This window comes from Daldinia decipiens, assembly GCF_022478715.1.
Source record: "Daldinia decipiens strain CBS 113046 unplaced genomic scaffold F4813scaffold_17, whole genome shotgun sequence".
Classification (NCBI taxonomy): Eukaryota; Fungi; Ascomycota; class Sordariomycetes; order Xylariales; family Hypoxylaceae; genus Daldinia; species Daldinia decipiens.
In genome coordinates this window covers 400,774-414,234 of record NW_026054560.1, presented here as the reverse complement: position 1 = coordinate 414,234, position 13,461 = coordinate 400,774, and the positions used below count along the sequence as shown (strand labels likewise).

Here is a 13,461-nt window from a genome sequence, read left to right as displayed (position 1 = left end):
AGGTGCCTAACCTACCTAGGTACTCTACATACATGTGAACAGAACTGCTACATAGATACCGCCATGTGATTCCTCGAAGGGGTGAAAATCCTCAATTACTGATGTTCTATTCTAGTTTATGCTTCTTGTCTATCCAACGCCCGCTAGCTATGCTCGAAATGCAATACATGCATACATCCATGCCAATACTATGTGCTTCTCTAATCTACCTTGAATTAGGTTACCTGACCTGGTTGATTTATATACCTCTCATAAATCCCCTCTTCCTAACCGGCGGCAACGCGCCCTTCTCCTTCGGAACGACCTTCTTTTGGCCCTCGGCCCGCGCATCGTACACGGTGTACGACTCGGCGGCCCTCTCGCCGTTCCGCTGGCCGTTCTCCTGCCTCCACCGTCCAATGTAGCAGCAGATGGGGAATATGGCAAGGTTGATGGCGACCCACGCAAACAACACCCCAAAGTTCAGCCCGATCTCCGAGTGCAAGTCGAACAGAATCGACCGACTCGCTTGCACGACGTGATGCAAGGGCCAGGCGTAACCCCAGCGGAAGAAGCCCGGTGCTAGCTCGATCGCGTAGAAGGCCGTTGACACGTTGGTGATGACCCACTGCGCGCAAGTTAGCAAGTTGTCTCTGTCTTTTTCCCGCCTCCTCAAACTTCGGGTAGAAATTCGGGAGTTATATAAGTAGATTGCGAGGTTGACTGGTGGGAATCAACGTCCCACGAGCGCAACAACAAACTTGAGGACGAAGATAATCCGTGCAACGCAAAAAGGGGGAAACGTCGGCGGTACTTACGAAGATGAGCCAGCCGGCTGTCCAAGGCTGTCCGATGATTATACCCATGTTCTCGCAGGCGAGACCCAGCGCACACATGCCGATGAAGTTCACCATCCAATAAACGGCAAATGAACCTCGCCCGTACGCCGTGGGATTAATCGCCGGCTCGGTAGGCGACGCCGGCGGATTCGTGAAGGGAATCTGAAAGGCGAGGGACACGAACGAGTAGATGAGCGACACCAAGAAGTACGTCATTATCGTCGCGCAGATGCGCCAGAGTATGAGCTGCCAGAAGCGTAGTGGCGGGTGGCCCTTTGGAATGATGAATTGCTACGGAGACGTGCTGTTAGCCCAGATGTGTACACCTAACGGGATGAGCTGTAACGAGAACCGGCCCGATTCGTCCCGCGACAATTCGGCCGGTGAGTAACGGTTATATATATACACATACCATGTGGATGGGCAGGAAGAAGGTGAAGGAGAAGAAGGCGACGATGATGAGGTAAATCAGACCGATGCTGACCGTGGGTGTAGCGGTAGCCGGGCCGAAAGGTCGCAGGTCGATGGACAAGGGCGTGACACCTGGACTCAGGGCCGCGGGTGCTTGAGCAATCACATCCCTATCGAGCGACGAATTCGACATGACAGTTTGGGTCCACGTCGGGCCGAACCGTGCTGCGAACTGAGCAGCGAGGGCATTCATCAGTGGAACGATGTAGTTGATGGTGGTAGTCTCCTGTCTCGCGGACTGGGTGATGAACTGAATGGCACCCGTGGGGTCGTAGGACGAGTTTCCCGTTGCGACAGCCTCCTGTAACAAGGCGGTGGCGTTCGGGTTGACGATAATAGCCGCCCAGCAGTGCCAGTCGTACACGGCCTGCCGCACAGCAATCGGATCGTAGCCGAACTCGTCGGGTGGCACGATGGTGTACCCCAGCTTCCGCCTCACCGGCGAATCAATGACCTGCTGCGCGACCTCCGCCACTGCCGGTCCCACGAGCGGCGTCACGTCGTCGTACGGCGCCACCTGCCCGTCGAAGTCGACCACGTAGATTACTAGCTTGTGGAGGTTGCCGTCGATGTGCGTGAGCACTCCCCAGTACATGGACAGCACCGCTAAGATGAAGGTCATGAGCATCAATACTAGACAACATGGTAAGCCTGATAGTCGGTCTCCCGCGCCAAAGCTGGGCTAAACTAACGCGTCCGAAGCCAGTTAGTGACGACCTCTCGCCGGACCTTATCCATCCTCGGATCCCAGAACCCGGCGCTCCGGTGCGGCTCTTCGTACCGGCCATCTTCAGCATATTCTTCGTACTCTCTCGGAGGAGCCTGGATCGTGCCGTCCGAGTCGTCCGTATCAGTTGCGTATCTCAGCCAACTCGTCTCGACCATCTCTCGTCTGGACGGGTCATCCCTAGCACCGACCACGGGGTTCGAAAACGAAACCTCCAAGGGTCTGTTTGGCATCGACATGTCTTACTACTCTTTTTTTTTTTTGCTACGAGAAACTATGCCCTGGGTAAGGGGGAAAAAGGGGGGGGATATGTCTAACAAAGGAGCGAAACAGGGCTGGCGGTGAACCCTCGGAGGAGAGACTATCCCACGTATATAAAGCTACGACTCGATGACGGGCTGACCGTCGGAAATAATGCGAGGCGGGAGCGAGCCGCATGTCGAAGTTATCAAATGCCGTTATGTCGAGCTAAAAGTTAAAAAAAAAAAAAAAGAGGCTTACTGTTTTTTTTCTTTTCTTTTCTTCTACTTCAGATCGCCTTCGCGATGGAGTTAGGTATACATCGGCATAACGGTATGGCGAACTGACATAACTCCGCTCGCGTGATCCTCATTGTGCTGATGTCACTCTTTCGGTACCCGAGAGGTCGGAAGTGGCGGACCGACCACCATGTCTTTGACGGGCAGTCAGTCCAGGGGGAGGGTAGGGGAGGAAGGGTAGGGGGTGAGGGCTGAAGAAACCGATCCATCCATAAGCAGATAAAGGGCCTAGATCTATAACCGCTGGAGCGAACGGAGCAATCGCCTGGCTGTCTCGCATCTAAACTAATCAGGACCCGGCTATGTCGGGCATCCTTCTTCTTTATTGGTACCACATCTCACGCACGTTGACAAGTTAGCAAGTTGGGTTGGTTGGTTGGTTGGTTTGGTTGGATTGGATTTTAAAAAACGAGCAAGCACATTTATGAGAATGTTCTAAAATCCGAAATGACGACATGGAACGATTATTCTGTTTCGAAACTTTGATTCATAACCCCTATTAGAAAGAAAATGAACAAGGTAAAAATATATATATAATTACCAACCACATAGGCAAGTAAGCTAGCTCACAGCTCAGCTGGCCTCGACAAGGAATGAGCCTACCGTAGTGACACAAGGAAGAGGTCTAAGTACATACATATGCCTGGTATTATTTGGTCTGGATTCGCTGTCGACAATCATTCGGCGAGTCAGAAAAAAAAAGAAAGAAAAAAGAACTCCTGACTCGTAATCTAGAACACCACGATGTCTCGCACCGGTCTATGGAACACGCCGCCGCCGTAATATCTACCAACCTGCGTGCGCAATTCCCGTTATCATAGCATTACATATCATATCATATCATATCATACCGGGAACAAGGCATTTATACCCGCATACATACAAACGGTTGTAGTCGATAACAACGATAATGGTAATGATAATGCAGCAGCAGCTGCTGCTCACCGAAAAATGGCACGGCATGAAAAAGAAAAGAAAAAAAGCAAAAAAAGGAAACCCTCCCCTCTCCCCCCCCCCCCCCAGCCAACCCCGAGCCTTACCAATAGTGTACCTATGTACCAACTACGCAAGCGACCTCTCCCATGTGCTACGTGACCAACGAATGCTACTCCTCGACGTGCGAAATAGTGCAACCCCAACAGCACGTTGAGATAAAAAAAAACAACCAAAAAAACCAAAAAAACAGGCCAGATAGATCTTGGCTTGGAGGGGGGGAGGGAAGGAGGCGCTGGAGGATTCCATGCAACTATTACTTACATACCTTCCTTACTGTTCTTTATAAGCCGCCCTCGGATATAAGACACGTTTTACTCAGCATTCGTGCGAGTCAATCGGTAGCCCGTCTGCCGTGCACACCTTATCTCGCTGCCGCTGTTGCCTACCTACTGCTTTGTTTTGTTTTGTTTTATTTCGTTTCGTTTTGCGGTTTTCGGCGCCCCCCCCCCTTTTTTTTTAAAAAAAAAAAGAAGAAGAAAAGAAGAAAAAAAGGAAAAAAGATGAGATATATAAAGGGGTGATGTGATGTATTTATCTGTGTACCTAACTTATGTATAATCATTTTACATTACTTACGTATATATAAACATGCTGGGTTAAATAAATAAATAAATAATCTCATAATATTAGTTTTTAAACACGCGGGACCGAAGCCTTCATGTGAGGAGGCACTTATAGATGGTAATAAAACTTGTGATACGATGACAATGACAATGTTAAAATAGAATCTAATGAGAAATATAATATTTCCGAGATACGAAGCGAAATTGGAAATCAACATACCTGACCTAACAAGTATCGCAGTGTGATGCATGTAATTGCCCACTTATAAAACTAATGCGGTCCCGAGAATCTAAACGTCCTCGAGGCTATTATACATATCAAACCGATTGGATCACATATGATATTAAACGTAAATGTTAATGATGTTGATTTTATTTTTTATTGTTTTTGTTGTTGTTTTTCGTATCACGAAAAACACTAGCTATCTATTATAACCAACTCTCAAGGCGATCCGATGTATACACATCGCAATGCCCTCCCATTCTTGTTCCTACTCTTGTTCCCACTCTTGTTTCTCATAAGCAACGCTGTTCCGAAGCGCTTCATCAGTAGCCAAGATCTCTCAACGCTAATTCCTAATAGAGTAAAGTAAAAAATCGCATGCGATGATATGTGATGTAAATCCGCTCCGCTCGAACCGCTCCTTTTCACCTATGTAAACTTTCCCGAACGCCATATGAACCAAGTTCAATATACCGTGAACAACTTAAATGAAATACAACATGGTATAATGGTATAACTCATAGCCCGATGCTAAGCATATCTAGCCTGGCCAGGACAGGTTCAAGGCTGGCCGCGAGACGCTCCACCCGTCGTGCGGCCATAATGGCAACAGTGTCTTCGTCTGAACAATCAACAAGCTCATATCTAGCGAATGTTTTCTCAGGTTCGATACCGCCGAAGATGTCTACGGCAGTGAGACTATCCGTGTTCAACTCCACAGGTTTCGACGATGTAATAGTCGTTTCATCATCATAGATGTCTCCGTCAAGATCTGCGACCGAGTATTCAGATACTTCCGACTCGGCAAGAGTCTCCGCCAACTCCGGAAATTCAACGGGTGACTCTAGGACGGGAGCTCCGTTCTTCTCGGCATCTGCTGAAAAAGATTCTACAAAACTCGGCCCCTTGCCCGCCAAAGCTTCTGTGTCAATAATGGGCATCTCCGGTGTCTCCAAAATAGCAAAAACCCTAGGTTGATAATTGAAGTCCGAGTTGATATTCAGCATAGAAAAGTCCATTGTTTGCTCGGGCATCATAACCATCCCTATTTGATGCTGATGATTTTGTTGGCCCGCAATGAAGGGATTGACATCTTTGGGGACTTGAGACTCGAGCTGTCGTTGCGACTGTTGCTGTTGCTGTTGTTGTTGTTGCTGCTGCTGCTGCTGCTGCTGTTGTTGTTGAGAGGGTGCAGAAGAGTTGGAACTAAGATGGTCTAGGAAATTGGAAAATGACGGCGATGCAAGCAACATCCGGCTGAGGTCGGTGAGACGTTTATTCTCCTCGATCAAGGCACGATTCTGAGCACGCAAGTCACCATTCTCGGTCACCTTATTCGCAATCTCGGCCTCGAGTTGTGTAATATACTCTATTTTACTATTAGCAAATTAATACGCTCAGACGGATTATAGATATTACCTTTTCTTCTTGATCGAAAAGCCCGAGCGGAAACCTTGTTGCGCAATTGGCGCCTTTCCTTGCTGCTAAGCTTCTTCCCTTCCTCGCTAGCAAGCAGTCTTTCGTCTTCATCCATATCATCTTCTTCTTTTTTAGGCCTCGGCAACTGGAGAAGAGGAGAATTGTCGCCCGAATCGCCAGGACTAGCACCGGCTTTCGACCTCATGGAATTAAGAAGCTGAGTAATCTTCTGCTCTACAATCGGATCCGAAGGCATAGAAGCCTTTGCCCTATGTTGCTTCGCTTGCTGATTTTGTCTCTGCTGGATAAGATGCTGCTGTTGTCTCTGCTGTGCCTGCGCCTTTGCCAATGCAGCCTGCTGATGCATACCAGGATACATCCTCCCCACATTGCTCGTCTGGCTTGGAACAGTTGGCGACGTCATTGCTTGAGACTCTCCTCCAATTGCGTTGGGGTCAATCGTCGCCTCCGGAAAGAAAAACGAGGCCTCGGCCTGGGAATCGAAGTCAAGGTCCATATCAGTGGTGCTCATATTCCGCGACGGGACAGTATTGAAGTCGAATGTGTCCTCGCTCGAGCCAATCTCCGAAGGCATATAGTCTATAGCATACCCGGAAAGTTGGCTACTATTGTTGATAGCAATCGTACTGGTGAGGGCTCCCGGGACGAAGGGTGTCTGCTGCTTATACTGATCGTACTGATGACTAGGACCCGATAGTGCCTGCGTGGTTGGCAAGGTACTTGGTGTTGTTACTGCCGCTGAGTTTATGGTGAATTGGGATTTGGTGGCGCCTGGAGAAGCTAAGGTCGAAGTTGGTCGATATGTGTTCGAGTCGTACTCGTGGAAATCGAAGAGTTCGAGAGGATCGACCTCGACCATGCCCGTGGGGCTCGACGAAGGCTGGCTTGAAGCCGACATAACCACTCTGGAAGGTGAATCTGCTCAATCCAGTCCGAATGACTATCTTAAAAAGAGAAATGCTTATTTTAAGTCTATATACACGAGTATATTCGATAGAAAATAGTGGTTTCGATTCGCTAAAAAAAGAATTGGATAGAGTATTGAGTATTGGTATAGAGAGGAAAAAGAAGAAGTATCGTGAGCGAAGTAATGTTGAAAGAAATGGCAAGATTGGTAAGGAAGGCGGATTAGAAGGGAAATTTGGATAATATGGGTGCCTGGGACATCGCTGTCTAAAAGATGATACAGCAGTACGGCGGTACGGGGGTGACAGCTGGGTGGTCAGTTCTTAGACGGCTTCTTTGGGGGGGCTATCCTTGAAGTTTCTTGTGTGTGGCTTGGCGAGTACTTGGCTAGTGTCTGGCCCCGTAGGGAAGGTTGACAGGGACTGTCCGATTAAAAGAGGAGAAGGGACGCGTAAGCCAGTGTGAAGGTCTGTCCCCATATCCTAGGTATATCAACCAATGGACCCCAACTTCCCAAGACCGAGACGTTAATTGCCCCGAACCAATCACAGGCTTGGAATCTAACGCATCTACATATGTACATAGTAACGCCTGTTACACGGAGGTGTACCGTCATAGAGGAACAGACACCCGCATAGAGCTACTTAGGTAGTTAACTAATGTACAATACTAACCTAGTTACATGTAGTTGTTAGGTAAAGTTACTAAAGTATCTGAGTGTACGCTAGGTAACCTAGGTCCTACATACATGTACTATGTAAGTCAGGAATTAATCCAGTAACCTCGTACATATCAACCGCCGTGATAATTGCCAGTAAAATCATATCACGTCCTGCAAGAGAGCCTTCTGTAGCCATCTACAGCTTAGTTAGATGACGACGCCAATTCCACTCGAAGGCTTAGATCCAATACTCTCTGCTTATGGGCGCATATACATAGTATCTACAGGCGGCTCTTAGCTCACAATTGGTGATGACGATGACGATGTCGATGTCGAACACGACAAACAGACGAAAAGGGTCAAGATGTTTTCATTATGAATCCTTTGCTAGATGTTGACTCGCCATTGCCAAATACATAGTACTCGACCTAAGACAAGTCAATCACGGTGTTCATAGAGTGCATACATAGCATAAACGCATCGGATCTATGGTTTGTTTGGGAGATCCCGCCGAGAAGTGTCACTCTTGTAGTATGTCTCAAGTACTTAAGGTTTTAGGTCTACCACCGCAGAACCTTCATATTCGGGGATCGGATGGGGAAGTATAGGGTACATAGTACATTTAGGTAATCCGGACCTGTACAGATGCACTTGTTCGACCGATGTGCGTAGAAAGGTACATGGAAGAGTTCCGGGAGAATAGGTAGGTGTACCGGTCGGGAATGCTTTGCTAAATCGGTACCCCCCTCGGTTCTACGGGACCAACGGCAAAAGCTGTTCAAACTTGTCATTTGTCCCAGCTTTTTGCTGTTAGCGCCTACTAATGCAAACTATTCTACTTTTTCTTTTTGCTGGTAGCGAATGCGTGCTAACCCCTCGAATAAGTGTACTACATAGGTACCTACCTAATGTATCAGAAGTCCATCCTTGACAACATTAGCCCTTAAGCTTACCTATGTAGGTACCTATGCATGTACAATACATACATGTATAAAAGGAGGAAATTGGGCTTGACCAAATCCTAGCGAGCACAGCCACTGTCGTTATCCTATTGAATATGGTAGTCCACTTGGCAAACCGGCTTAAGGTGACTTAGTAATTTTCAATTCGATCACCGTCGAAACGGCGGATTGCTCTAAGAATCCTACCTCATCTATATACTCGTCTACATCTCGGATTCAATATTTCTCCTAACCCCATCGCTTACACTACTATTCACTAGCATTACTCGAGCGGGACAACACAATACCTAGGAGGTGAGCATGTGAGCTCAATACGCTTTCTTGGGTTTGCAATCTGAGCAATCTGATAATGCCGCAGTGTACTTTTGCTGAGTGGTGTTGTTGTTTAAGAGGTCCATGTGTCCTGTCCCTCCGGCATCTTCCGCACATACATGCCCAGGTATGTATGTAGGTTTGTATATGTATATGCATACGAGAATTTACTATGTACATATGTATGTGGTCCCATTCTCCCATCAGGGCCAGAGGGCACGGAGTCACGGACAAGTATGTTGATTCGGGCGCACGGTTTCAACCGCGGAAAGTCGGCGCTATAGAACCGCCGACTTGTTTGAAACTGGGGGTTCCCATGCGTTACCCACCTATCACCCGTTTAGCGTTTAGATCCGGTACGGAATACATAATCGGTAGTTTATCATCGGAGACCCATGGTAATATTCGCGAGCCATGCCAAATACGGGTTAATGCATGAGGCTTAGAGATCCCATCGAACTTTGAAATCTCAGCTGGACAGGGAACCCTTTTTTTCTCATGGAAGATGTATTCGCACGGGCGCAGCAAAAGTCAATTTATACATACATACATATTACGTCCGAAGTTTAATTGCGGACCAATAACTTAATACTAACAACATTTCACAAGTAGCCAAGCACCTAATAAAGGACCCTTATTTGCTCATACCACAAACGACATACATATCTATATGCAAGAGTCAAAATCGTTCAGATGTTATGAGTTATCTTGTGGCCGAGTGCGCACACGTACTACAATAATGGCAAACGGTATAAAAATAGCTACCCATCCCAGCTGTCATGATGAGGCTGTTTCATTTTGATCCGATTGCGCATCTCCCCACTGGAGTTTCAGTTCGGCATTGATCTCGATTTTTCTAGTTTATACCTAATAAGTTTATACTTAATATTTCTTGATATAAGGTTGAATGGGGCAGCGGTCATGTTTTCTCAAGTCAGCTAGAAACTCCGAGGATAGAAGGGGGCCTGATTTAACTACACCTAAATTTGGTGAAACCCCCTTTTTGGTAAGGGTCACAATAGCAACATCATCGATCATTATACGTGGTGAGTGTACGAATGCTGCACGTAAATGGATAAAAAAAGATGTTTGTTCATGCCGGAAACCAGCTGAGTAGCTGGGTCATCCGAGGCATCTGAGGCATCTCTTCTCGTAATGGGTAGATGGTGACGAGGCATGTTTACCGCAGTTATATCTCCTGGACAAACACGGAAATCAAGCCGAGGCATATGTCTCTATGCGAAGTAATTAACATTAACACAGCCTTACATTGCAACGGTCCAAGGGCAATGCCCGAGGAAGACAATATACCTGGGTACCCAGCGAATAGCCAACATTAGGTTTTTTAATCATTCATGTTGGGTAACCTCGATGTTTCTTTAAGGACCACTATTCCTAAAATCTACAACCTTAACTTAATCTTGCACGATGCCCGGGGTCTTTTTCACAAGCCGTGTGGCGCGGTTTATGACTGTGGCGATTTATTTCTCGTATTTGTGGCTGTGCTATTTTACTAACACCGGTCGTAGTAATCCATAGTTGCGATTCTTGAGGAATCCCCAACTACCCAACCGTACATGATCCTAAATGAAAGCAAGATGGAGCCCATCGCAAGGCTAGGTATCATTAAGCAAGGCTATCATTATCATATGTTGAAGTGAGGGCTCTCACGTGCTGAGGTCCAACCTTATGCGTACCTTACTTTCGACTTGAACTCAAATTGTATGGCACGGACAACTTTAAGCTGATAGGGTCAATGCACACTTGAGTTTTCGATTTGATTCCAAATGTAACCTAGAAATGATTTTCAAGTTCCGATATATGTGCTTAAGGGTTTAGATTTTCCAATTGAAGAGAATATATATACCTGGTATATAAGGCTAAAGGGGGGTAGTATCTTGAGGAGCTTAGTTTGAAAAGTTGATTCGCCTTTAGTAGCAGGTCTTAAATAGCGATATTGTGACTGAGAATATTAACATACCTACGACTTTACCCCGAGTCGCAGGCTCTTGTTGGGTGACGGAACCAATAGTAGTAGCTAGAGTACTTGTCAAGCTAAGCTGTAGGTAAATTGCTAGGTTAAAGATATGAAATTTTTGGAAATTTGAGAACTTGAAATGGTATAAAATTATCTTAACCAATCAGTGTTCACTACGCAGGTCAATTAATGGTGTTAGGAGGCTGTTGCAATGACGGGCGAGATTCGTGGGGTAGTTATCCTACATAAACTATGACTATCAGAGGTAAGGGACGTGCTGTTGTGTAATTATTATAAGCTGGAAAGGTCTTAGCAAGTAAATTTCTTGAAAGGCTAGCTGATCTTATACTCAAAGTGTGCGAAACGGTCAAGCGATAGAATTGCAGAGACAACTAAATAGAAACTCAGTATCTTGATAGCGTATTTCCTACCTAATATATGAGTATATTTAGTTTACAATTCGGTCGAGTTTAGTAAATAAGATGGCGATGAAATAGTCTTTACAAAGCGGTAGGTCCAAGCCTAGGGGCATATATAAACAGCACTGCCATGTTATCCCAACCCACCGATACTCGATTCCAACAAAAAAAAATCTATTCAATAACCCCTCTGCTTTCATTCCTGGAGGACACTTATCCAGTAATATTATCCCAGGAACACTACATATCAGACTATTTCTACATCCGATCACTTACTATGACTTCCGCCCACTCGTCATCTGAGAGGGCTACGCCCCTGGATTTCTGGATCGTCACTAAGATTGATGGAGTCTACCGTCCCCTCGCCGGCGTCCGCCGGAACCGACCCTATAAAAAGGGGTTGGAAGTGCCTACTAAAGAAGGATCAACTCCATTCTGGTGGATAATAACCATCTTCTCCGACCCAGCGAATCGTGTCGGTATTGAAGCCGAGCGGGCTATGGCTATAGACTTCTACCGCGCTGGCTTTAAATCGTGGGTGTTAATATTGCTGTATGAAGAACCCCCTAACTTGTCGAATAGGTCCGTTGTTGTTGAACACCAATTCCCTTTTATAGTGGAATGCTTGTTGCTAGGTGTCTGTCACCATCGTTCAAATGATCTTTACAGGCAAAATACTAAGCCACTGGTGTTTATTGACTCAATATACAAGCCAGAATGGCGCCCAGGCAACACGATTGTCTTTGACATTACTAATTTAGACGACTTGCGCGGCGGTATAATATTGCCTGGCGTCATGACAACGCAGCCATACCATTTATTTTCCGCCTTCGATTTCGTAAAAGAATTCGGCTACATCGATACTATTGGAGATATACGAACGTTAGAGCATTTGAAGCCAATAGACCCGTTAGTTGTAAATTGTAGGTTTCTACTAACATCCCATCACATTGAAGATTACCAACTAATATGAGCGGGACTTAAAGTCACCCAGATATCTAATAACGCGATACCTATTACACATATTATGGACCCATTAGGGTCTGTTTTGAACCAATTCGTCACAGCTTTGATCGAAAGAACAGTATTTGTATATGTCTTTGATGAATGCATTTTGGGTATCCTTCGAGGCCTACCTAATTTGAAGGATCTATTACAACGACACTTATATCTATCAGGATCGCTTGGTAGAACGCGCTCGGCTGGACAATTTATAGGCCTTGCTTTTGCCGAGGAGACCCACGTTGACCTGGTCAGGTTCAGGGGCATATCCGTAGAGGCTCTCGGATTTGCGTTCGAGACAGGAGATATGAGCAATACGAGATCCCTCGCCCTTTGTGTCGACAGTGTCCGAGGCTTAGGAATAGCAAGGATGGATGCGGAATTAATCATAAACGCAGTATCCAAGTTACCTTCCTTACGGCACCTGTACTGTTTCCTGGAGCCGGGGCGAGATAACTGTACGTTGAGCAGGGAGCTTTATAAGCTTGTCATGAATAGATCGGACCTGTTGCAGCGCATGGAGGTCACTTTTAATGGATCATTCTCTTTGTCGTTGAGAGAGATGCCCTGGGTCGGATCCCCTTACCCAGGTCACCTAGCCTCCGCATGTCACCCGCCCTCTGGAGTGGTCCCTATTCAACACATGTTTATGCGTCGCTGCCGACCAGCCGAACCGAGCCGAATCAGCAATATCGATTGGACCACCTCATACTACTTAGCACACGGGCTACTCAGGCCGGAGGCATTTGCGGCTAAGTTTTTACGCTATCTTTGGCAACCACCTGGCCGCCTAGCCGCCTTTTCCGCAGGACCGCCGTCTCTAACAGACATGTCTCGCATTGAGATTCGCCCCCTACTAGAATGGAATAGCTTGCAGGGCATTTCACAAGGAGCGTGGGTCTTGCTTCTGTCGATAGAAGGGAAAAGTCAAGTGCAAGCGGTGAAATATGCTCTTGTACGCATGAATGGCAACTCCTATAAAAAGTTCACCGCTTACGGAGCCAGCGTAACGCCATCTGAAATCGACGTCGTCGGGCTCAAAGAATTCCTGGCAATTTCGGCACCGGCCGTGGATCCGGCCCTGGTAGATCGATCGCTGGCAGAAACCACGAAACATATGGCGAGTTGGGTAAATGAGGCAGATCAGTCTCCAGGACTGGAGCGTTTGAGTGTTATGGACCTCTATGAAGCAGTTAGTATGCTGAACGGATGCTTGGAAAGCGCTTTTGACTTTATAGATTCTACTTCTTTAAGCAGATCAACGCAAGATCCTGCGTATTGGTACTTGCCGGCGCGTGGTGGGCGTTTGTGAGTTCTAAGGGAGGAACCTTTTTTTATTTTATAGATATATCCTAGATGTTTGATGTATATTGGTCTGGGTCTCTCAATCAGACTCTACGCAGGCTCGACAGCGCTGTTATCAAATATAATCACTAGGTATTCT

The 13,461-nt window shown here is 46.6% G+C and overlaps 3 protein-coding genes across 3 annotated transcripts; 1 reads left to right on the top strand and 2 right to left on the bottom strand.

Moving 5' to 3' along the window:
- Positions 1 to 5: 5 nt before the first annotated feature.
- On the bottom strand, positions 6 to 2,400 carry F4813DRAFT_78744 (MNNG and nitrosoguanidine resistance protein). Its single transcript, XM_049248896.1, has 4 exons — positions 1,982 to 2,400; positions 1,231 to 1,895; positions 798 to 1,109; positions 6 to 607 (listed from the first exon to the last, which is right to left on the bottom strand). Exons 1-4 carry the CDS (start codon positions 2,253 to 2,255, stop codon positions 239 to 241), a joined length of 1,620 nt encoding a protein of 539 aa, XP_049099448.1. The 5' UTR covers positions 2,256 to 2,400; the 3' UTR covers positions 6 to 238.
- A 2,455-nt stretch (positions 2,401 to 4,855) lies between these two features.
- On the bottom strand, positions 4,856 to 6,925 carry F4813DRAFT_396377 (uncharacterized protein; the record flags this gene model as incomplete). Its single annotated transcript, XM_049247818.1, has 2 exons — positions 5,757 to 6,925; positions 4,856 to 5,706 (listed from the first exon to the last, which is right to left on the bottom strand). The coding sequence occupies exons 1-2, from the start codon at positions 6,673 to 6,675 to the stop codon at positions 4,856 to 4,858; spliced, it is 1,770 nt and encodes a 589-aa protein (XP_049099447.1). The 5' UTR covers positions 6,676 to 6,925.
- Positions 6,926 to 11,292: 4,367 nt separating this feature from the next.
- Positions 11,293 to 13,329, top strand: F4813DRAFT_389659 (uncharacterized protein; the record flags this gene model as incomplete). The annotated part of the gene is made up of 2 exons (XM_049246876.1): positions 11,293 to 11,938; positions 12,002 to 13,329. The coding sequence occupies 2 exons, from the start codon at positions 11,293 to 11,295 to the stop codon at positions 13,327 to 13,329; spliced, it is 1,974 nt and encodes a 657-aa protein (XP_049099446.1).
- Between the last annotated feature and the right edge of the window lie 132 nt (positions 13,330 to 13,461).